Source organism: Caenorhabditis remanei, chromosome IV, assembly GCF_010183535.1.
Source record: "Caenorhabditis remanei strain PX506 chromosome IV, whole genome shotgun sequence".
In the NCBI taxonomy this organism is placed as follows: domain Eukaryota; kingdom Metazoa; phylum Nematoda; class Chromadorea; order Rhabditida; family Rhabditidae; genus Caenorhabditis; species Caenorhabditis remanei.
The window spans coordinates 9,120,837-9,146,130 of record NC_071331.1 but is presented as its reverse complement, the minus strand read 5'-3'; the positions used below and the strand labels follow the sequence as shown (position 1 = coordinate 9,146,130).

The 25,294-nt window shown below is 37.6% G+C and overlaps 2 protein-coding genes across 2 annotated transcripts; one reads left to right on the top strand and one right to left on the bottom strand.

The window, feature by feature from the left end:
• Positions 1-2,332: 2,332 nt before the first annotated feature.
• Positions 2,333-21,456, top strand: GCK72_013028 (uncharacterized protein; the record flags this gene model as incomplete). Its single annotated transcript, XM_053729587.1, has 23 exons — positions 2,333-2,439; positions 6,508-6,645; positions 7,891-8,000; positions 11,047-11,163; positions 12,181-12,426; positions 12,508-12,759; positions 13,411-13,659; positions 13,757-13,936; positions 14,181-14,303; positions 14,517-14,762; positions 14,812-14,844; positions 14,958-15,092; positions 15,591-15,860; positions 15,994-16,196; positions 16,307-16,493; positions 16,812-16,958; positions 17,047-17,175; positions 17,836-18,282; positions 18,378-18,734; positions 19,224-19,481; positions 20,048-20,462; positions 20,551-21,240; positions 21,333-21,456. The coding sequence occupies 23 exons, from the start codon at positions 2,333-2,335 to the stop codon at positions 21,454-21,456; spliced, it is 5,163 nt and encodes a 1,720-aa protein (XP_053584359.1).
• Positions 21,457-22,997: 1,541 nt separating this feature from the next.
• GCK72_013027 (uncharacterized protein) lies at positions 22,998-25,014 on the bottom strand (the record flags this gene model as incomplete). Its single annotated transcript, XM_003092616.2, has 5 exons — positions 22,998-23,136; positions 23,188-23,641; positions 23,690-23,866; positions 24,794-24,890; positions 24,952-25,014. 5 exons carry the CDS (start codon positions 25,012-25,014, stop codon positions 22,998-23,000), a joined length of 930 nt encoding a protein of 309 aa, XP_003092664.2.
• Positions 25,015-25,294: the final 280 nt, after the last annotated feature.

Here is a 25,294-nt window from a genome sequence, read left to right as displayed (position 1 = left end):
ATTTTTAAACGGGACGGATTAGAGAACCAACCGTTCTCTCGACCGCACTTATTGAAGATACGAAATTAGCTCTTTGATCATGGGAACATTTAAAAGTTCTGGAAAATTGTTACTTCAGTCAGGAAACTAGATTCAGGTGACACTTATAAGATTTTCCATCGAAAAAATTTATATTACGATACTGACCAACAAATCTGTAGTTACTGATCTCATCTACCTGAAACAGTAATCCCTCCCTTCTCCCTATTCCATATTCCCCCCCCCCTCCCCTCTCCCGTCCAAAAAAGCCGACATTTTTTTCAAAACACCCTAATAGAATACTGTTTCAAAATGTTCTTAACTTAAATGAGAACTTTAGTAATCAACCATAATAAGTACTTCTATAGATGTAATTTTTTATTCGGCTCATAAATACGTATTCTTGTCATTTGATTCCAGTACATCAAGTGGTGTAACTAATCACACCAATTTAAAAAAAAATCGGCTTGTTGCAACATTATTGTTGATCACTCAACATGTCATATAATCTTGACCGTCTGAAACAGTACCAGTGATTTCATAATCCAATATTTTCAGACGTTTTGAAACATTTGGCGCATACATGTTCCATGTTTTCAGATATTTAAAAAATTTTTCAGTACCGCTCATGAAAAAACCTCAAGAGGAACATTTTCATGTTTCATACAGACTTCAGATTCATTTAAAAGTTTTGTTTCCAGTTAAAAGTAACTGGTATAAAACTTCATGAATCTGAGAAAAACCGTTTTCTTGATTGGCACAATTCTTACATCTGCGCTCCACCAAAATGCCTTTTTTTTCTGAGTTTCTCAATTTCGCACACAATTTTCTTAAATTTCGGTAGAGCGCGGTTGTAGTAAGCGTGCCGTGCTAATATTTGAAGCAATGAACCAAGCATTTTGATGATGGGAAGATTTCAAAAGTTCTGGAAAACATTTATTTCAGCCAAGAACTAGTACTGAGGTAAAGCTAGTACTGATCAAATAACTACTACTTCTCATATCATCTACCTGAAACAGTACTCCTTTCCTTCCACCTATTCCATACTCTCCCTTCCCTCTCCCGTCCAAAAAAAGCCGACATTTGTTTCAAATACCTCACAGCATAGGTTGGTGTCCATTGTTCTCTTGGCAAGGTGTGACAGTATGACTCACTGAGAACCGATACAAAAAAGGGTGAGGAAAGAACAAAAAAGAGTTGTATAAAAACACAATCAGTGCCAAGTCAATCATAGCTCATACCAACCACCTCCTCTCCTCCAAACACAACAAATACGCATCTTTATGGTTTGGTCACTCAAGCGCACGTCCCCTTTTTCTATTCTCTCTCTCCCTTGGCCTCCTCTTCGTTGCCTTCTTGCCCACTCCGTCTTTTCTCCCTGACGGATCAAGCCACGCCCACTTGAGAGTCACAAACATGCCCCGCTTTGTTGGGAGACACGTTTTACCTCCTCCGGGTTTTCCGTTTTGCAAGAATTTTTTGAAGCTTTTGGGCTCAGAGTGTGTAGATATTATTTTTTTAACCTTTCAGTAAAGGTATTTAAAAAATTTTAATATCATCATTACGTTGAAACAGCAAAAATTTGTTTTGAATACTTCAAATTAACTTGTTAATCCCCAATGAGGAATCATAATAGAATTACGCAGTCGATTCAAAAAGTATAAAAATTCTATCTTAAGTATTTATTTTTGTAGTTTTCAGTATCGCTTAGTAATAACATCAATTCGTGAAGGCTGAAAAAAAGTGTTCTCAATTTCCACTGTTTCTAGTACTTGTTTTTTTGACAGCACGAGCCAGATTGATAATCATTGATCAATATTGATTCCGTACTTTGAAAGTTTCAAAAAGATTTCCCACCTAGAAAGCACTCCCTAACCCAAAACTGAATTAATTGTTCCTAACTTGTAAAGGTAGCATATAGCAATTTCATGTGATTTTGAGAGATTACTTAACCTAACCTCAAAACAGCAGATCCCTTTTTGAAAAAATTATGTTTTTCAATGTTTTCAAAACTAGGTAGGGTAGAGCTCAAAAATTACATGTTTCACAAGCTTTTTAAAATTTTGGGAACCTCTCTGAAATCTGTTTCATTCTTTTATTTTTGCTTCCAGTGTGTTCTAGTTTTGCAAAATCGAATTTTCACTCCATCACTGTTTCACCTTTCACATGAACTCTGGCTCTGTTTCAAAAACCATTGCTACATTCGATTTTTTTTAAATCTGATTTCATTAATTTTCTATTTCAGATCCACCGAAACTCCCTCTCACCTCATTTCGTGTCTCCAATGGCCCCCACTTCCTAATCAACCTGAAAAATGAAGATCTCTCTACTCCTTTCCCTCTTCTTATCCCTCATACTGGTCCACAAATCATCCGGTGGGGAACTAGTCGACGTTCAATTACAGGAACTTCGACTCGGACAGTAAGTACTTTTTTCCATTGTTTCTGTTCAATTGGCGCCCTACTTTCTAGCGAGATTTGATTGGTTTTGGTTTTTAAAAAGAGGAATGACACCCTTTAGAGGAGAAAGTGGTTTTTTCTTCAATTTTGAACCAATTTTTTGGGTCATTGAGGATGCTCATTCAAGTGGGGAATTCAGTTTTCCACGCAAAAAACGGAGCATGTTGCAAAATCCAAAAATTATGAGATCATTGAAACAGATTTCCAATTTTTCGACAGTTTCTAGAATAAAAAGTTGTAACTTTCAAATTTCTTTTTTGTTAAAAATGCGCCTTGGGTACCCCAGCCACTATACACAATTGGATCTTTTTCCTAAAAAGTTTCCCAAAAGTGTATAGCAATGAGAAGAAGAGCTATATAAATTTCTTTTTGACCCCATTCCAAGTCAATGTTCCTTTAATCCCAAAAGAGTGTCTTGTCTTCCGACCCCTTCTTTCGCTTCTTCTTCTCTGATTATTCATAACCCATGGAAGGGAGAGAGAAAGAGACATCAAACTGCGATTTCGACGTATTCTTTTGAATGAGTCCGAGACACCCCGCTGAGTTGGAAACCTTTGAGTATTTCTGAAGTGAAAGTATGCACCTATGCTTATGAAAATATGTATATCCCAACCACACCCTGAATGAAAAAGTACCTTCGAAATGAAATGAATTTCATACAATCTGTGAAACCATTGAGACGGAGGACAAAACAGCCGCGCAAGAGGCGAAGAAAAAAACACATTTGAATTTGCATGCACAATATGAAGAAGACGTCGGGGGAGAAAGTATTTGGTTCTCTCTCTCTGTCTCGAGAAACACGATTTGATGGGTTTAGCGTTTGTATAGAGGATGGAAAGGTGACGGTTTGTAGGAGGATAGGGGAGGGAGTAATAACAATGAAAAGATATATACACATGGGTGGTATAGGAATTGGAATGGGGAGGAGGAGGGATGGGGATGAGTGGGGGACCTTGAGGTAAGCTAGTTATTGAGATGTAGACATTTCAGTACTGGTTCTGAAAAATATTAAGAACATGATGACATGGAAAGGATAAATCATGAATTTTGATACTCCGAATTTCATATGGACGTTTAGAAAGAGTGAATTTTGCGGTTTCAATATCTGGGTAATAACGTATACTAACTATTTTGAATTGATCCTTTGTTTATGAAAATGAAAATAACCACTACAGCCTATAATGGTAATTTATGTAGGTTGTCAACGCTATTGACAAAGCTATTCTATCCCAAAACAAAACTGCTCAGTTTTACATGTGGAGTAAGGCTTCCATTCGGTCCAATTTTTGACCGATCTGACCTACCCCCGACCGACCGAACGCCGACCTTCGCAATTTTTTCTGTCTGCATGCGCCATAATTGCCGACAAATTTTGAAAAGAAATCCGGCTGAAAACTGATATTTTTCCGGCAAGGATGACAAAAGAATGAAATAAATTAGGAATAATTTGAACAAAATTAATACTTTCAACAATTTTTAATACCAATTTTCGGTCATAGTGCAATTTTTAATGGCCGCACTTTGCGCACTTTTCACAATTTGAATTTTGAAAAATTTTGAAATTTATGAAAAAAATAAACTAAATTTAAACTTCCGCCGATAAATACGCAAACAACTTCACGCAAAAATGCGGACCTCGGTCGTCTCGGTCGGGTCGGGTCGGCGGTCGGTCGGACCGAACCGGACTGGACCGAATGGAAGCCTTAATGTGGAGCCGATCACTCGATACAATTTTATTACACTTTTCTTGACATGGTGAAACAGAACAACTGCTTGAAAATTAGTTTTAAAAATACGTGTCTACAGTTTCAAATTGCGCATGAATAGATTTTCATTTTCTGATTTGCTGGTGCCAAAAACATGTTTTGAAGAAATAGGAAATAAATTCTCAAACGTTTTCTGTTTCACAAATCTTCTAGAAAAGCGAAATAATGCAAGGGAAGTTGATACACTCGTGTTATATTCACCACTTTTTGTTCTAACCAAAATGTAGAGCTTCAATGAGGAACATAACATTAAAAATCGTAAATACTATTTACTAAATAGTTGTGGAACCTTACAAAGCGATATTGAAACTGTAGTGAATCCAAAAAACACCAAAACAGTGGTGGTTTTGAGCTATTTTCTGTTTTGCAAACGAAAAAACTATTTCAAATTTTTGTTAAGTAAGACAAGAAAATAGTGTGTCTAATCGGAGTTCCGTTGAATACCGTCCATGTTTTTTTCTGTTTCCCTCGGTCGTTATTTTGTTTCCATTTCTGTGAATTCTTATTCCGTGAGTCATCTCAAAATTCCCAATTATTACCAGCCGAGTGTCTTCTTTCTTGACACCAACACAACATACGGTTCCTGCTGTTTGTCCCCTCCTTCCCCTTATTTTGACATGTTTGTGTTAAAAGGCATAATGTAATACGATGCGCGCATCTTGATTACCCATTGCTTTTGTCGCCCTCCAAGACAAGAAGCAGGTGCTCCGTGGGATCATGAGCTCTTCTTAGATTTCTCTCTGATGCAATGTGTTTGTCCTATTGGAGTGGTAATGAAATGACAACTTTTGATTGACCTACCCATATGTTAGGGGGAGACTGATTTATGGTCTCACATTCCAAAATAGAATACTTTTTGGGATTTTCTTTTGGAAAACAGGGAAGGGTGGAGGCTTATGATAGTTTTTCTCGAAACAAAACGGAAGCGAAGATGGAGGAGTTTATGATCTATTTGACGTACTACATGTCAGAAAACTCTCTCCTTTTTTGACAAGCACATAATGAGGGTGAGAGGAAGAGAGAGGTATTTAATGATTTCCTGTGAAAGAAGTGCTCCTTCTGTTCTCTTTTTTCTCTCATCTGGGACACTTTTGACACGGAGAGAGGAAGGGGGCTGTTAACTTGAAAGATGGGATGATGATGTGGAAAATTGGAGAGAGAGAACAATAGAATGGATGGGGAATAATTCATTGGCAAGGGAAGAGAAGTGAAAAAAAAACGTTTTGGTTTTTGTTCTTGCGGAATTTTTTCTGTTTTGAGAGGTACTCAACAGACGGAATTGAATTAAATGGAACAGATCATACTAAATCTCATGCGAGAAACAGTGCATTTTTTTCATAAAAGACACAGAATTTATCAACAAAAATGTGGGCTATTGAAGCCAATATTGAAAAAAAAACATGTTTCAAAGGGTCTGTAAAGTTTCTACCTGCAAGATTCTTTTGTTGGAATTGCCATGTTTCGAATTCAAGTTTCATGTTGGTAATTTGAAAATTTCAAAATAGTTTTATAATGATAACACTATGGAATTTATAAATTCGATAACGAAAACTGATGATCGGTTTTTTTAACACCAATACTCGATATTGAACTGAATTTAACTAATTTGTGTAGCAAATGATAATCATCTGAAACTCTTGAAACAGTTTTTCAGCTTTCTCATGTTTTTAAATCACAAAGGCTTATCAAGGTGCCCAACATAGGAAAGCGTCAATTTGTGAGCAATGTTTTGCATTTAAATTCATGTCATGTCATTAGTGAGAAGATTTGTTTTCATTTTTAATGAAAGTCAAAGAAAACAGAACTTTTCTTACGATGAAAATGATAAAAACTGAAACAACTTTTTGACTTTTCAACCCGAGCCATTGTTTCTATTCACGTTTTGGAAAAATCCATGGGAAATCGCGTTATTGAAACAGTTTTTCTTCTGTTCCAATTATTCCATTTCTGGACCATGCTTCCTCATCACCAATCACGATATTCATCATATTTGATTTCGCTAACAATAAACAAACAAATGATATAATGTAGCAACTACGCCATAACCTCTAGCCTCCTCCTCCTCTCTTTTCAACAATGTGCTAGATAGTAGTGGTCAAATGCACAGTACTTATGGAAAAACAAACAAATATAATAGGGGGAATAGATATATATGCATAATATTGGTTTTATTTTGTTGTCTATTGTTAGTTACGGTGCAAACACAAAGTATTACGTGGTGTCTACGCGGGGGTTAAACTTGAAAACAACTTTTGAATTTTCAGAAGAAATGTGTGTCCACACGAGGAAGTGGAGATCGTGACGCTGAAAGAGCCATGTGTCCAAGCATACACAAAATATGTGAGAAGTCGAAAACCGGGATGCAACGGGAAGTTCCAGAGCTGTGCGGTGAGACAACCCAAGTGAGTTTTTTGTAGATTATCTGACAAACATGGGAAAAAAAACTCAGATGTATTTCGGTAGCGAAGAGTTGAATGAGTAACCGTGTTGTTTTCCTTGGATAACATGAAATTTGTGAAACAGCAGAAAAATTTTACCGATTAAAAAACGGGGTTTCTTTCGTGGTTTGTGTCGTACAACAATCCTGTTTACAAAACTTTTATACCATAAAAAATTATTTTAGGATTGTTGAAGGCAAAGTCAGGTTGACACTAGAATAAATTTAATGTTTCAACTTGGAGTTTAGTAGAAGAATTCATTGAAGTATCGATAGTATCGATTCTTCCATTTTTAGGAATACATTCGCTTGTTGTGGTTTTTTTTGGCTTCGATTTTATTAAATAAACTCAAAAAACCTGTTGTTATTGTTTGGAATATTTCCAAGGTTAGATTAGTTTTGACAGAAACAGAAATAGTCTCTGTGAAAATAGTTTCAAGTGAAAAATGAGAAAATATGTTATGGGGTTAAAAATTTTCCTGGAATTCTCGAGCTGTATTTTTATAGTTGACAACCTTGCTTTTTGGAAGTTTCCTCTTAAGTTTCATGCTAAATTACCTTGAAAATATCATTTTGTCCTGAAAAGGAAAACGACTACATCAACAACCCACATTTCTCTTAAGAGTTCAAATTTAAAAAAGAATCAATTTACTGTTTTTCTCCTTTCATATTTTTGAGGTATTTTGGAATCAGCAGTTTCTTTTCATAAAGCTTTTTTCGGCTATTTTGAGAGTGCCCATTTGAAAAAAAACCTAAAAATTAAAATTATGTAAGGTAACTCCATTACACACCCTTAAAATTCTCAACTGAAAAAAACTATGGTTTTTGGTGATACTGCAGATGCGTGAAATAGTATTTTTAAATTTGCATCGTTCTGATAAATTTTCTATTTCAAAAATTCTATGCCCTTCGCTATTTTGTTTAAAAATAACTATTTGAAGTACAACAATGTGAAAACTTTTTGGAACTGCTGCTCCAAAACTACCTTAAAAATATAAAAGTAGGAGAACAGTAATCTAAAGATGACATAATCCCATCACTCACGATCCGCCGACACATGCGCGCGCGATAGCCTCCAATCTCACCTAACAAGATTAGCCTTCCCCCTTCACACCATTTCTTTATCTCGTGTCGACTCAATGAGCGATTGTGTCCATGACCTCCAGACACCTATAATTATTACGCAACCTCCCATCCTTCTATATTCCAGGACAATCTACTTTCACACCTACAAAAAAGTCAACCGCACCCGACGTCATACCATTGCAGAATGCTGTCCCGGATGGGTGCATCGACCAGGAGAAGCTGGTTGTCAACGAGGTGACATCTGGGGGAATCAGATGAGAGAGAGAGAGAGCATGATTATGTTAATAGGGTTAAATAGGGTTTAATCTGTTGGATAGATTGAGAGAGAGAGAGGGGATGACAGTTGTTCATTTGTTTTATTACCCTTTTGAAGTGGCGGGGAATGAGGAAAACGGGGGAAAGGGGGGAGAAAGTCATCATGGAGAGAAGATGGTTAGATAAATGAGTGGGGGAGTCTTTGAAAATTTACTTACTGTTTCAAAAGTGGGATTTGATTTTATTTTCGTATTTTCCCTTGCTCTGAATCTCGTAAAGATTTACTGTCTCTAATCACAAAATTATTGTTCACTTTTCCATTTCACCATTCCGGTATTCATATCCACATACTAGCCACCAGTTCCCATTCCCAAACTAATGAGCTCATCTTCATACAACATGTTGACTGATGAATTATTAATTTCGCACATTCTTCCTTTCCCATTTTTGATCTCTCTCTGTGTGACAATGAACAATTGAACACCGGGACAGAACGCCAATTATTGTGACGCTGGTGCATCGTCCATATGCCGTTTCTCGTTCCCGGTAACTCTTTTGTCTATTGAATAAAGGAGGTAGCTACATGACGACAGATGGGTGGGTTGAACGGGGAAAGGACAAATCGGTTCAATGGAAGGGAGGAGAGGGACACTTGTCACAAAAAACATGAGGGTAGAGGGGCGAAAGATCCGGGAAAATGAAGAGAAATCGACATTTGAATGGTAGGGGAGAACCGTTTTGAATTATTGTGAGAAAGGCGTTAAACGGATTTCAACAAAAATTTCAAAAACAGCAAGTACTCAACGGTTGTATGAAACAGAAAACTTTGGAGACAGCAATGTTTGTTAATAGAAATCGCAACTTCTTTTGAAACCAATTGCCCCTAGTAGTAATTCTGAAGTTTCAAACAGAATATTTTTTCATTATAACATTTTCTCTGTAATAATGAATTTTAAAAATAATACCTTCAATTTCAAAGTTAGTCCCTCTTAAAGGGGGACTGCGCTATTCGAATTGAATAATTTTTTTTTGCATGAATCGACGCAGAATTTAGGCTGGACAAAAAAATTCTCTTGAAGGTAGGTCCGGAAATTTGATTCAAGTGAGTTATGAGCTGTCAAAGTTGTCAAATCGCTCCTTTATGGTACACTTTTTCGCTGAATTTTTCATTGAATTTTCCCATGGTGCACGTGAAAGTATAATAAATTTCTAATAAAAACTTCATTCTTTTTTATAAAAATTGTTTTATTGGCGAAACTGAGAAATGTAAATAAGTTTACTCGATATTTGACCTGAATGTCACCTTCTGAGAAACTGTTACCAGTTTGATTCACTGTGAGACTCCAGAGATTGTGCAGAAGAGAGCATAAAAACTCGATGCTCTCAGTTTTTCGGTTTGCTTTTTTTCCTAACACGTGTTTTCAGTTCTTCAATTCATCGACCATATTCTTTTGTATACAAATCAGTGGGTCACAATCGAAAAAAAAGTTAGGAAAAAAAAGCAAACCGAAAAACTGAGAGCATCGAGTTTTTATGCTCTCTTCTGCACAATCTCTGGAGTCTCACAGTGAATCAAACTGGTAACCGTTTCTCAGAAGGTGACATTCAGGTCAAATATCGAGTAGAAATATTTAGATTTTTCAGTTCCGCCAATAAAACTATATTTATAAAAAAGAATGACGTTTTTATTAGAAATTTATTATACTTTCACGTGCACCATGGGAAATTTCAATGAAAAATTCAGCGAAAAAGTGTACCATAAAGGAGCGATTTGACAACTTTGACAGCTCATAACTCACTTGGATCGAATTTCCTGACTTACCTTCAAGAGAATTTTATTGTCCAGCCTAAATTCTGCGTCGATTCATGCAAAAAATTATTCAATTCGAATAGCGCAGTCCCCCTTTAAGTTCTTTGCCCGTTTCAAATTATTTTTTTTAAGCATAGATGTTAAAATAACTGTTATGGATATGACTCATCGGTGATACTAAAAGCCGAAAAAAATCCCTGTAAACACAAACTACCACGAGTGATTATTCTGTAATTCCAAACGGTGCTTCTGTAATTTTCGGTATAAGAAGATATCTCCGTTTCAACATGTGGTTATCTATTTCAGAGTTAGTCCAGTTGGTTCCCAGCTCGATTCAAATTTCAAATTTGAACTTCTAGAATAGCTGATACACAAATACAATTAAACTACTCAATACTCAAAAAAAGGTGAGACCGTCAAAAATATGATTGAAACTGTAATGCACGGTACGAGAGAATTTTGACTATTTTTAATGAAAATTTCAAAAAATGTCGAAAAAATTTGTGAAAAAAACGTGTACATTTTTTTCAGAAATTACAAGACTTTCGAGCAATAGTTATTTTTCAAGTTCTCATCTTTTTTTCAGTCATTCTACAATCGAATTCCGTTTGACTTCATTAATTTTTATCATAGCGAAACAACGATACGATTTCTTCTCTTTTTCGTTTCTCACATTTAAAAATGTGTTTTTTTTTTATTACTGATTTCATGTTTTCAGGGATATATTAGAGTCAATGATTCGAAGGAACAATTACATGAAAATGCCGGTTATAATAATAAGAGTTTGTGACAACAGTAAAATTTTTCAAAAGTTTACTGTTTCAAAAGCAAAGTAACATGTTCAGTATTCAAACCGTTTTTACTTCCATTCGAGTGGTTTACATAACTGTCCTAAAGATTCTGACGTGTACAAATCGATTGTCAATCCATCTTACATTTCTCCACAAAATGTCATAAAAATGGACATGCGTTCATCTCCTCCCACCTTCCTCTTCCTCCTCGAAAATTGATGGTATTATGCAAATTTCGCGAAAATTTGGGTGACCTTTTGCTCAAATTCAGAAAATTGATGGGGTTGGGAGAAAAGAGGGAAGTGCTCCTTTTTTGAGAAAAAGGGACCACTTGTTTGCTCACTAGAGTTTGAACTAGTAAGTAAGGTGTGGGAAGCTCGAAATGAAATCCGATCTCCTTGAGTATTTACCTTTTGAATTTCAGCAAATTGTTCATCGGATCTATGTCATAATGGAGGGACATGTGTACCATCGGAACACAACGACAATGAACAAGTATGCGAGTGTCCGACAGGATTTACCGGAGCGAAATGTCAATATGGTAAGGAATAAGGGGTTGTGGGATATGAGAAAAACATGGAAAAACATAACCTAGAAATAAAATAACATAGAAATTTTTCTTGATTTTTGATAAAATCAACGTAATAAAATCAACTTATGATCATCTAGAAAAGCTTTTTAGTGAACTTTTAGGAGTCTTAAAAACCGCAAAACTGATCTGGAAGACAGTTGAAAAATATAACGGCATGCAGTTATAATACGGTATTTACGGTATTTCAACATGTATTTTTTCTAATTGACCCGCAGTGTATAATTAGGCGGCAGTAACTGGAATGAGTACATTTATTTTGCAAAAAATCTCCCCGTAATAATACTTTTCGGTGCAAAAAAGCAGTTTTTTTGGGTGTCTCTTTCGAAAAATAATCACGAAGAACAGCATTTTCAGCAAAATTTTGGTCCAAATTTCTAATTCTCATTTTTCGGATTTGCCAGGAATTCCTCGCTGAAAAATAGACGGGCAGTTTCTAATAGACCGTCTTGAGAAACGGAGGTTGAAAAATTAAAGAAAGACGAACTTGAAAATTCTACGAGGAATCGCCTTTATTACTTAACTGAAATGTTTTACATTGCAGTCAAAACAGAAAATATATTGGTACACCCGGAAAAGAACCACCCGGTTAAGAAATACCGTCCTTGGTAAATTTCCTTTTTTTTCGGCACTTGAAAAAAAAAAAGAATTTTCGGTTTTTTTCGTTTTGAAAAAAAGGAGAAATTTTAAACCAAAAAACAGGCAAAAATGTCAAAAAAAGTTCAAATTTTTGCTCTGACGGTTCTGATTTTTGAGGACCGACGAAAAAAAGTTTCGTTCTTCGGTTATCTTTTCGGGCGACGAAAAAACTATTTTTTCGGGTCAATTTTTTTGGTTTCCATTTGGTGTAATAACCCTACAAGCATAGCGAAACAATACTATTCTTATCGTCGTAAACTACTATGTATCATACACACAGACTGAACCAAATTTTATGAATTTTCAGAAACATCAATTTTTAACTTCCAGACGTGAACGAATGCATGGCAAACAATGGTGGATGTGAACATGAATGTGTGAATACCATCGGAACATTCTACTGTAGATGTTGGCCTGGATTCGAGTTAGCTGGAGATGGAAACACATGTTCTGATATCGATGAATGTGCAACTGCCAACGGAGGTTGTTCTGATAGATGTGTGAATACTCCTGGAGGATTCAGATGTGATTGTCCATCGGATTTGTATCTTCACTCGGATGGAAGGACTTGTGGAAGTGAGTTTTTTTCTTTATTTGATTCAGTATCGGAAATTTTTTCACACACATAAAATAACAGTTTGAAACATAACATTCCAGAAGTAACATCCTGCTCTGTCGACAACGGAGGATGTGACCACGAGTGTGAGGATGATTCCCATGGAGAATTCTACAGATGTAGATGTCGTTCGGGATTCAAGTTATCTGAAAATAAGAGATCATGCCAGGCGATCGATCCATGTCTGGATAATAATGGAGGGTGCCAGCATCATTGTACAAATAATCATGGCAGGGCGCAGTGTCAATGTTATCCAGGATTCCATCTGTCGTATGATAGGAGGTCGTGTGTTGGTGAGTAGAACGAATACTATAAGCGAATCAATATTGTATATAATGGTACAAAAATAATACAATTTTTCTGAAACCGCATACTTGTATAAGCTAAGCACGATAATCCTGTCATTGAATACAGTACCTTGCAAAAAGTATACAAGTTTAGGCCGTTTTGAGTTGAAATTGTCTAACTTTGAGAATTTGTTATGGTAATTATGATTGTCACACCCATTAGGTATTTAATGAACCCCGCAGTTTAATAGTCGAGCCTTATTCCTGTAATTGACAACTTTTTTGTACGAGCACTCCCTAGCAAGTTACATATCGACAAAGTAATTCTCTCTCAAATTGACAAATTTCAGTGCAAAATATTGCGATTTTTGATCTCTCGTCTTAAAATAGCCGTAACTATCTAGAGAGGGCTTGTACAAAAAATTTGTCAACTACAAAAATGAAGCTTTTGTTTTTATCTGTATAATTCATTAAAAATCTATTTGATGAAAAAAAATCAGTATTACCATGACACACTCTCAAAGTTGGACAATTTCAACCGTTATAAGCTGAACTGTATATTTTATTGAACGGTAACTCATGTAACTTTTTGGAAACCGTATTTTTGAATGTGCCAAGCGTCAATATCCCTATCTTATACTATGTACAAGTTTCTAGATATCGACGAATGCTCTAAAAACAATGGCTGCGAGCATTTCTGTGAAAATATCAAAGGAACCTACAGGTGTAAATGTAGAGAAGGATACCAGCTGGGCAGAGATGGAAGAACTTGTGAAGAGATGTTAGGGGGATGTCAAGTTGGAAATGGAGGGTGTCAGCATGACTGTTATGATCAACCGGATGGAGGACACATCTGTAAATGTAGACAAGGTTACATACTGGCAGCGGATCAGAAGTTGTGTCATGGTGAGTTTTCAACAAATTTTTTTCTGTTTCTTTAACATATCTTATTCTGAAACAAAATATCACAACCAGTAATTCACTTCTAGTGTTCCTATTTAAGACAACGTTCCGAAACCAATCATCCCGCGAGTCGCCCGACTCTGGGATGCCTATGAGACAGTTACATGTGTGACACCCACTGATTTGACATGTCACAAATTGTGCATGCATCTCGATTCGGGTCACGTTCAGTGTTTCTGCGATGATGGATACGAGTTGATTGACTCGAAGTTTTGTCAGGGTATGAGAAAGGACCCGTGTAGGGGTTTAGGACTTGAATTTCAGTTTTTATAGGTTCTTCCGTTTTCAGTTTCAGTTTTTTGATTAGAAACTGTATTTAATTATGCACAACATTAGTTCCAGTGATCTGTTATCACCACTTTTCTTATCACCACCACTATGTACATATTTTTATTAGATAATTAGTGCCACCGAGTTTTATAGGTTTTTAATCCTCTTTCCGTAAATAAACTTCGTTTTCACAGACCACAACGAATGCAACCATAACAATGGGGACTGTGATCAAATTTGTGTGAATATGGCGGGATCCTATGAGTGTCAATGTAAACCTGGATTCAAATTATTGATGGATGGAAGGAGTTGTGAAGGTAAGTCCATGGATAAAAATGAACTATTTTTACTTGATGTGGATTGAAGATCTGAAAAATACTTACAACATTTCTGGAAGAGATAGAAAGGCTGTGCAAAAAAATTTATGTACGAAAATATTTGTTGGGACTCCAGACCTGTCATAATAACAATGGTCTGCCAGCGTTCCCAATATCACTTCTCTGAAACAGTTACCATCCCCATTATTCCAGACATCTCGGAATGCTCCTCTAACAACGGTGGCTGCGAACAAATCTGTAAGAATCAAGAAGGTGGATACATGTGTTCATGTGAACCAGGCTTCGAATTATCTGAAGATGGACACAGTTGTCATGATATAAATGAGTGTCTTATTAATAATGGAGGCTGTGCTCAATTGTGCAAGAACCGGAAGGGAAGTCGAAAATGTCAATGTTTCGCTGGCTACGTATTGGCTCATGATGAGAAGTCCTGTGTTGGTACGATACAGTTTTTTCCAGATTTCAGTTGAATATGAATTTTTTTCAGCCGCTTCCGAAAATGTGGATATTTTGAGTAATGGTGAGTATTTGAATAAAACTTATGTTTCTCAGAGTTCAAAAAATCTGTTTTGAAACAGAATAGCTTATTGTATAGTAGCTTCGCTTCCTGTATTCGCTTTTTCTCATTTTTAGATCTTGAAGACTATTCGAAACAATTCGATATGGTGGACTCACTTGATGAAGTGATAGCGTCCATTGAAAACTATCCAGCTGATGAGAGATACGAAACGAAACCATTGGTTTTTGGAAGGAGGAGGCATGTCACAGGTTTGAGCTTTTGATTTTATTGATATTGGCAGTTGATATTGTGTTTTGTGAAGCTAGATTTTTTTTCAGTTGTTTACTGCATACTTGCAACACGGGCCCGTGCGCAACTTGCTCAAAACTAAGTTTTATGAGCTGAAAAATACACCAAAATGTAGATCTTGGCAAGATCTACAGTTGTAACCGGCCGAATGGCTATTTGGTAATGTGCCACGTGATAGGGAAAAAGTGCCAAAAAACGCAAAAATGGCATTCTAGCCCGCCCCGCGGCTCATTAACTAATATCCATCAAACCCGCAGTAAGTCACAGGCAGATACAGACAGATAGAACTCACTGAGATTCACATTTTGGTATATTTTTCAGCTCACAGTACTCAGTTTGAAGCGAGTTACGCGCCGGCCCGTACTGGTCCGTCTTGCAAGTATGGTTTACTGTGTCAAGCTGTTTTTTTGAGAAAACACTCAAATCAATTTCTAATAAGACGACCCTTTCTATTTCAGAATGCCCCAACGGATTCTTTGGCTCGTCCTGCCAGCTATCCTGTGCCGATTGTCAAAACGGAGGAAAATGCTCGATGCGTGGATCTGGACTATTATCAAAATGTGACTGTCCATCTGGATATACCGGAGAAAAATGTGAACAAATCTGTCCAAATGGGTTATGGGGAGCGGACTGTTCCCATAAATGTTCCTGTAAACTTTGTGATCCAACTACCGGATCTTGTAGATGTGAAGACCCAGCGAGGTGCTCGGATGGTCCGTGTCCTGATGGTAAGTCAATTACAATGCGTTAGTGATCGAAAAAATTTCGAAACTCAATTTTTGTTATGTTTCTGAAACATTACTTCTGATGCGTTTCAACTTTCTCGTTGCAAGAATTAGAAAACCTATTTTAAAATTCCAGGCTACTACGGTTCCCAATGCAACCTGAAATGCCGTATGAGTTGTCCAAATGGTCGATGTGACCCAGTATTCGGTTACTGTACTTGTCCAGATGGCCTCTACGGTCAAACCTGCGAGAAGTCGTGTCCCAGTTTCACATTCGGAAAGAATTGCAGGTTTCCGTGTAAATGTGCAAGAGAACATTCCGAAGGGTGTGATGAGATTGTGAGTGATTTTTTTTTCAGAATTCCAAAAAATCTTTCTGCCCAACTGATGTACCTCCCACCCAACTAAACTAAACTTTTTCCAAGAAACTGAAAAAAATTCAATTCCAGACCGGAAAATGTCGTTGCAAACCTGGATACTACGGACATCACTGCAAACGAATGTGCTCTCCAGGACTATTTGGTCCAGGATGTGCGAGGAAGTGTGAATGTCCATCTGGTGTTAGATGTGATCCTGTTACTGGGGACTGTACAAAAAAGTGTCCGGCTGGATATCAGGGAAATCTTTGTGATCAGGGTAAGTCTATTTATTTGGGAGGAGTACTGTAGTTTTGTAACTTTGGAATTGTCGGAGTAGGATCTTAGCTCGTCAGTAAGACACCAACTCCCAGCACATAAAAAATTCAATACGATAATAACGGTTTCTTCCAAAACTGGATATGAGTTAAGGTTTACTTGAAACACTATCTCATAATTTTTCAAATGTTAAAAAAAGTATGTATTAGAATATACATCTTCAGCAATCCGTAGATCTCACCGGAGTAGGATCTTATCGAAAGATAAGACACCAACTCCCAGCACTATATCTAGATCGTTCACGCACCCTCAATTTCAGCATGTCCTGCCGGTTACTTTGGATACGATTGTGAGCAGAAGTGTAATTGTGATGGCGTCGAGTCACCACATCACTCGAAAGTTTGTCATCATGTCACTGGAACGTGCACCTGTCTTCCCGGAAAGACCGGACCACTTTGTGATCAATGTTTGTGGTTTTATATTCATATTTGTAGAATTTCATTTTGTTTTTGGCAACAACAAGAAAGTGGAAATCGATAAAACTTGAATTTCAGCCTGCGCCCTGAACACATATGGACCAAATTGTGCACACACTTGTTCGTGTGTCAACGGAGCAAAATGTGACGAGAGAGATGGATCATGTCACTGTACACCTGGATTCTATGGAGCGACTTGTAGTGAAGGTGAGGATTATCATGATGAAATTGAAAAGTTAGAGTCTTCCGAAACAAGTTAGGTTTTCAAAACAGTGAAAAATTTTGATTTTCTCAGTTTCAAGTTTCTGAAATAGTTATATACAGTACTGGGACACAGGATACGAACTTTTACCGTTTTCATTTGAAATTGTCCAGCTTTGAGACGGATTCACAGTACTTCTGATTGTCGCACACAGTAGTTTTTTTATGAAGCAAAAAGATTAAAAGTAGAGCTTCATTTTTGTAGTTGACAACTTTTTTGTAAGATCACTTCCTAGAGAGTTAGGTCATTTTAAACAGCTCAAAAATCACTCTATTTTGCACTGAAATGGGACGATTTGAGGGAGAAATTACTTTGTCGATAATTAACTTGCTAGAAAGTGTCCGTACAAAAAGTTGTCAACTACAAAAATGAAGCTCTATCTTTGTTCTGTATGGCTTGTACATAATTTACTTTGTGGGACAATCAGAGATACCGTAACACCCTCTCAAAGTTGGCCGTTTTCAAACGCCGAATTGTACATCTTACTGCACCGTACTGCAACTTATCGAAACAGCGAAAATGTTGATTTTTTTCTGTTTCAAGTTTTAAAAATAATTATATAAATTTATTTTCAATATTGAATTAATTGATGTGTTGTATTTCAGTTTGTCCAACCGGTCGCTTCGGGGTCGATTGTATGCAACTGTGCAAGTGTCAAAACGGAGCAATCTGTGATCCCAAAGACGGTGCATGTGAGTGCTCCCCCGGCTGGAGTGGAAAGAAATGCGACAAAGCGTGTGCTCCGGGAACGTTTGGAAAGGATTGCTCAAGGAAATGTGACTGTGCCGATGGAATGCACTGTGATCCATCGGATGGAGAATGTATTTGCCCTCCCGGAAAGAAAGGACACAAATGTGAAGAGACTTGTGAAAATGGGTTATTCGGTGCAGGTTGTAAAGGGATTTGCTCGTGTCAGAATGGAGGATTTTGTGATTCGATAACTGGATCGTGTGAATGTAAACCTGGATGGAGAGGCAAGAAATGTGATCGGCCATGTCCGGATGGAAGATTTGGAGAGGGGTGTAATGCGATTTGTGATTGTACTACGACAAGTGAGTTCACTGTTTCAAGACCACTTGAAATTCGGCAGATAATATTACTAGATAAAAAATTGCTGTTCTGGTTGGTCAATACTACAAATTTTCAGACGACACCTCCATCTACAACCCATTCGTCGCTCGTTGTGACCATGTAACCGGAGAATGTAGATGCCCTGCTGGCTGGACCGGCCCGGATTGTCAAACATCTTGTCCATTGGGTCGACACGGTGAAGGATGCCGTCATTCTTGTCAATGTACAAACGGAGCATCTTGTGATCGAGTCACAGGATTCTGTGACTGTCCATCTGGATTCATGGGGAAGAATTGTGAAAGTGAATGTCCGAATGGGTTATGGGGATCGAATTGTATGAAGCATTGTCTGTGTATGCACGGAGGAGAATGTAATAAGGAGAATGGAGAGTGCGAGTGCGTCGATGGGTGGACAGGACCGTCTTGCGAGTTTTGTAAGTTTTTGAACCAAACAACTGAGATTTATCACTAAACAGTTTTTCTCCAGTGATTATGAGATTCGTGGAAATTTGTTCCAGGATTTTTTTTTCAAATTTTCTACTCAAAAACAGGTTTCTGGAAGTATTGAAAAAATTTCGTGAAAGCATACTTGTCAACCGGGCCGAAACGGACCGACACGGGCCGGCCCGTAACTGGCTTCAATCGGAATAATTTGAGCTGAAAAATATACCAAAATGTAGATCTCGACGAGTTCTATGTCCGTGGCCTATAGAACTTGTCGAGATCTACATTTTGGTATATTTTTCAGCTCATAATATTCCGATTGAAGCGGTTACGGGCCGGCCCGTGTCGGCCCGTTTCGGCCCGGTTGGCAAGTATGCGAGAAAGTTTTTTCCATGTTGTTTTGCTGTTTCAAATAATTTTTTTAAACTGAACCACTTTCGAACAGAGATGCTTCATCGTAACCACCATTTTTATTTCAGTGTGTCCATTCGGTCAATTCGGACGTAACTGTGCCCAGAGATGCAACTGTAAAAACGGAGCAAGTTGTGACCGTAAGACAGGTCGTTGTGAATGTCTACCAGGATGGAGCGGAGAGCACTGTGAAAAACCATGCTCCAGTGGACATTATGGATCGAAGTGTGAAGAAACTTGTGAATGTGAAAATGGAGCAATTTGTGATCCGATAAGTGGATATTGTTCATGTCAACCGGGATGGAGAGGCAAGAAGTGTAATCGAGGTTAGTGGAGTAATTTGTGAAAAGATATCGAGGCCTTACTATGGAATGGTCTACACATAGGATGGAGTTACGAGTGGAGACAAATGCATCTAATAGCAAATTTTGCGAAGTTATATTTTTTCAATTTTGTATAGAGCGTACTCATGATTGTGCAAATAGAAGACTGGCGTGTGTCAAATATAAGTTTTTCTGATTTAGAAACAGCTGAAAATGCAAAAAGGTTTTTTTTCAAAACATTGAAAGAGACAATTTTGAGATCCGTGAAAATTCACCATTTAGTATTGGAGCTCACAAAAACGTGAATAACTCTTCACTCAGATGGACTCTACAAAAACAAAACCCAGATTCGGAATCAGCGTGAAATTTGCTATAAGATAGCATTTGTTTCCACTCGTAACTCTATCCTATGTTTCCTTAGCTCGATGAAACGCACTGACTGAAAATCATTAAATTTCTGGTAGAGTTAAAACAGGAAATTTCTGTTTCAAAAACTGCACATTAAACAATTGTCAATTATCAGAATAGTACTGGATTACTACATGAATCTATATTAAAATTTTTTCCAGCATGCCTGAAAGGATACTACGGTAAGCACTGTTCCCAAAGTTGCCGATGTGCCAACAGCAAGTCATGCGACCACATATCCGGAAGATGTCAATGTCCCAAAGGATACGCTGGACACTCGTGTACAGAACTGTGCCCAGATGGAGCATACGGTGAAAGTTGTTCTCATAAGTGTGACTGTGGTGATAACTCACTTTGTGATGCAATCTCTGGAAAATGTTTCTGTAAACCGGGACACTCGGGACCAGACTGTAAGAGTGGGTGTGTTCAAGGAAGGTTCGGTCCGGATTGCAATCAATTATGTTCCTGTGAGAATGGAGGAGTCTGTGATTCATCAAGTGGTTCTTGTGTTTGCCCGCCTGGGTATATTGGGACAAAATGTGAAATCGCGTGTCAATCGGATAGATTTGGACCAACGTGAGTTTTTACTATTTTATGTTTCAGCTAGGTCTAAATAAGTTCACGTTTTCGACCTCCTCAATGATAAAACTTTTTTATTTTCCAGCTGCGAAAAAATCTGCAATTGCGAGAACGGGGGTACCTGTGACCGTCTAACCGGACAATGTCGCTGCCTACCCGGATTCACTGGAATGACATGCAACCAAGTGTGTCCCGACGGGAAATACGGTGCCGGATGCAAAGAAAAGTGTAAATGTGTGAACGGACACTGTAACCCAACCAATGGAGAATGCAAATGTAATCTTGGATTCACTGGACCAAGTTGTGAGCAGTCTTGTCCTTCTGGAAAGTATGGGCTCAACTGCACACTGGATTGTGAATGTCAAGGACAAGCCCGTTGTGATCCTGTCCAGGGATGCTGTGATTGCCCACCAGGGAGATACGGTAGTAGATGTCAATTCTCGTGTCCAAATGGCTTCTACGGATGGTATTGCTCCCAATCATGCTCCTGCCAGAACGGTGCACATTGCGATGGCGCAGACGGGCGGTGTCTATGCCCAGCAGGATTCCAGGGAGATAAATGTGAACAAAAGTGTACGGAAGGAACGTTTGGCCCGGCATGTAGTCAATCTTGCAACTGTGGAAAGTTCAAATGCGACCCCACTGATGGAAAATGTATCTGCCCGGTTGGAAGACACGGACCATTGTGTGAAGAGGAGTGTAGAGCTGGAAGATATGGAGAGGCATGTCAGAATAAGTGTCAATGTTTCAACGGAGCATCTTGTGATCCAAAAACGTATGTTTACAAAAATTTCTCGGTTTTGAGACTTTGTAATATATAAGGTTTCAAAATTAGCATTGCTCATTTGCAATATTCATCTTTTTCAGTGGTCAATGCAGTTGCTCTCCAGGATGGCTCGGTCCGACATGTCAAGTGGAAATGCTTGATCCCAACAACATCGCGAATCGTGGAGACCTTCCAGAAGACTGGGAATGGAGGGTCAAACGGTGATTTCTTAGTTTAGCTCTTAATTATTCTTGCCTTTCCTTTCCTCTATCGTTCCTCCTGAATCTCATTTCTCTTTCTTCTTTCCCACCTTTCTAGTTTTTTTGTTCTCTCCTATTTTAAGTATTCTGAATCCGAGTGTGCCGTTCTATAATATTTTTTGCTTTTGCCATAATAACTTTCCATTTTTTCACACTGGTTTATGTGTTCAATTTAATTTTAAAACAATTTATATTTGATAAAGTGTTTTTGAAAATTTGATTAGAGGCGCAATAGTACAATTTATAAATGTTAATTTTTTACGAATGGTTGAAATGGTTAATAATTCTATAATTGACTTTTTTGCAGTATTTTGTTGGCAAGTGAAGCGTAACAGTAACTAACATCATGGGGGGCAGTAAATTGTTTTTCTTTAAGATTTTTTTCCAGATTCACGAGTTTGTTAAGATTCAGAATTTTAGCCAAGTTCAATTTGTCAGGGGACATTCTTCAGAATGATATATTTTTACGTTTTAATGAAACAGAGTTTTGAATCTTGTGAAAAGATTGGGTTCTCTGACAGTATTGAGAAAATCTATACCTTTGCTCTATCGAACATTCGTAGTTCTTTGCGGATTTCAAAAATGGGATACATTTTAATTCAATATACTTGTTTATTAACATAACATTTCTTACTTACTCTGTTAAGTTTTTATCGAAACCGAAACCGTAGTGTTGCAAGATTTCTGAATTTGGTTCATGTTAACAGCAATTTTTGTCACCGTTTCCGTAGTTCAGTGATTAAAAACACTTGTGCACACGTTCTTTCATTTGCAGTAACACAAAAAACTTGAAGTGCAAAAGTACGGACAGAAATCGAAGTCAATTGTCAGTCCGGTTTTCATTTTCACATGTGTGATATCAAAGAACTAAATTTTTTTCGTTTTTGTGGGTTTAGTAAAGAATGTGAAACGGAAATTGTATGTACGAAAAGAGAATCTTCCTGCATAATTTCCTCAAACTGAAACATACAAATATGTATTTTTGAAACATAAATACTTTTTAATGTCTCTTTTTAAACATCAAAACTGTCCATGTATGTTTTTACCCGATTTGTGAAATCGAAATCAAATGTCAATCTGGCATTCGAGGTTATCTCACTAATTTTTCACAGTTTTTGTGGGTTTGGAAAATAATAAGAAACGGAAATTTGTATTGCCTTGCGATTTTGCTGTTTTAGGGAAATTGAAGTATTGAATACCTTAACAACTTTATTTGAGGTCCCTTCATTTCGATTGTTCAAAGGGTCCATTGGAGAGCAACTCTATGAGAGGGGCACTTCAAATAAAGTTCTTACGGTATATAAATAGTTGATACTGAGTTGCGATAAATGAGGGACGACTCAATTTTAAAAATCTGAAAGTACCTGATGTTTCAAGGCTTGCCTAAAAGTTAGGAACATACAGTTTTCAATTACTCTGGCTTCTGACAATGAGTATTTCAAAAAACAGATTTCTATTCCAAATCATATTTATTATAACCCAAAAAAGCCCATTCTTTCACAAAACTTATACGAATTGATGAGCACAATCGGCCAAAGCGTAGACCTTTTGATCCGGCGTTGGAATCAACTTCTTCGTGAACTGGCTTCTAATAAAGGTGGCACTAGAAACCGACTCATTGCTCTTTGCGAACTTTTCCAATAGCCTGAAACACAACTTTCATTCCTATTTCTCTACTCGCAAACAAAAGACTCACTTAAGCGGATCCTTGTTACAATCCGGGTGGAGGAATCCAAAGCTAGCATACTGTTGCCAATTAGGGATCATATTGAGGAGATCCTTGAGAAGAACTTCAGCGGCTTCAAGGTTGTCCGCGTAGAAAGGAGCCGGACTCATCTTGTTTTTGGAGACGAGACGGATGGTTGAGTAGCCGACTATTTTTCCAGATTCGTCGAAGACAACTCTGGTGAAAGTGTCTGGCAAGTTGAACCAATTGGTCATCATCTTCTTGCGATCCCTGACGCAAATTGTGCGATCGTAGGCGGTCAACGCGTCATAATCCACGTCAGACCACAACTTGGTTGTATACTTTTCCGAGACCTTATCAGGAATCACCACATCCGCGCACTTCAACGAACTGAACAAATGCCAGTGCTCAGGAACCTTGTCGAATCCAAAGTCACTCGCATACTTGGCGCTCATTTTTACGACTGAAATCTTTTCCTAAGTTTGAATTATTCATTTTAGTTCAAACATACCTCCAGTAAGTGTTGCATTATTGTCCCCAACAATATCCATCACTTTCTTGAAAAGCGGTTTTCCTAGACCAGTGCCTCGATATTTCTGCACACAATAGAACATTCCGACCGAGAATAGTGGACCGTCTTCTCCATCCCAACGGGCCAAGGACACAGAAGAGACGAGTTTTTTGGTTTCTGAAAAGATTTTTCAGATTTGCAAACTGTGACGTAAACTCAATGTTATGAGCTAAAAAGTATACCAAAATGTAGATCTCGGCAAGTTCGATGTTGTAGTTTCGAACAATTAGATATTGTGCCATCGGTAGAGCAAAAATGCAAAACAAGAAACCGCAAAAAAATCATTTCAGCTAGTGGTTTGTTGAAATTATAAAACTTGTCGAGGCCTTGATTTTGGTATGTTTTTGAGCTCATAACACGGGATTTGCGGAGCTAAAAATTTTGGAAACTTCGGAACTCGAAATTATTCAGAATTACTCTTTTCTGAAATTACGGAAACCACTGCACCCTGCGCCACTAACTTAACGAAGGGCAATTTCTTACTGTAGCTTAAAAACGCATAGAAAAAAGTTCAGAGAAGTTTTGGTGTTCTATTATATAGCAATAACATTTCCAAAATTCCCTTAAACTTATTGTTGATCTCCAAAAAGTTGGTATTTATTCGTTGAAAACATTTTCAAAGCATTTTTATCGCGCGAAGAGCACAGTAGACATATGACGCATTTCCCGTTGCGCTGACGCATTAAAAATAGCTTTTGGAGTGATAGGGTGCCGTGGAAACTTGGTTTTTCAAGTTTTTCAAAGTCAAAATCTATAAACATGCAGTAAAAACTAAAATTTCTCAAGATAATTTTTTGAAAATGACTCCATACCCACCTACAACGTTCCCACGTTGAGGCCCAAGCTACCTATGCAAACGCGCTCTGAAAAAGACATGGTCCGCAATACGTGGCGGTGAACATTAGAATCCATTTTCCTACAGAAAATTTTAGGATACGTGAAAATACATATTTTCATTTCTACGTAGTTTCTCGTTAGAGCGTGTTCGCATAGGTAGCCTGGGCCTCAACGTGCGTTCCCTAGTCAGAAAAAAAGTCAACCAACCTTTCTCCACAATGGTGAACAACCAAAACTGATCAAAGTTCTTCGACCAGAACTGATAATCTCCAAGTTGGAAAGCCCAATCTTCGGTTTCACTGGTCTGAAAGAAGTCATTCGTTTTATACTTTATACAATAAACTGTACAATCCACAACACCTTACCAACTTAACAATTTCCTCAAAAACCTCTTGCGGTGGGTTGACCAGAGTCTCCAGTTCAGTCATTTTCACTCAGTCGGTGGCGGCAAATAGTGAACAGTGCTAAAATAAAAACGTTATTTTGTATACATAGTGTTGACAGGGAAGCAAACAACGAGGCAGAGAGACGCAGGAATGAGAATAAATTGAGAAAGGGGAATAGGAGAGGAGAAATGAACCGTGTAATATGGATCAGTGTATGTATTGGTATTTTGATCGAATTGAAAATAAAAAAGACCTTGAAACGAAAAAAGACCGATAAGTTTTTATGTTTTTCCGAAACAGATTGCAATCTAGAACATTTGAA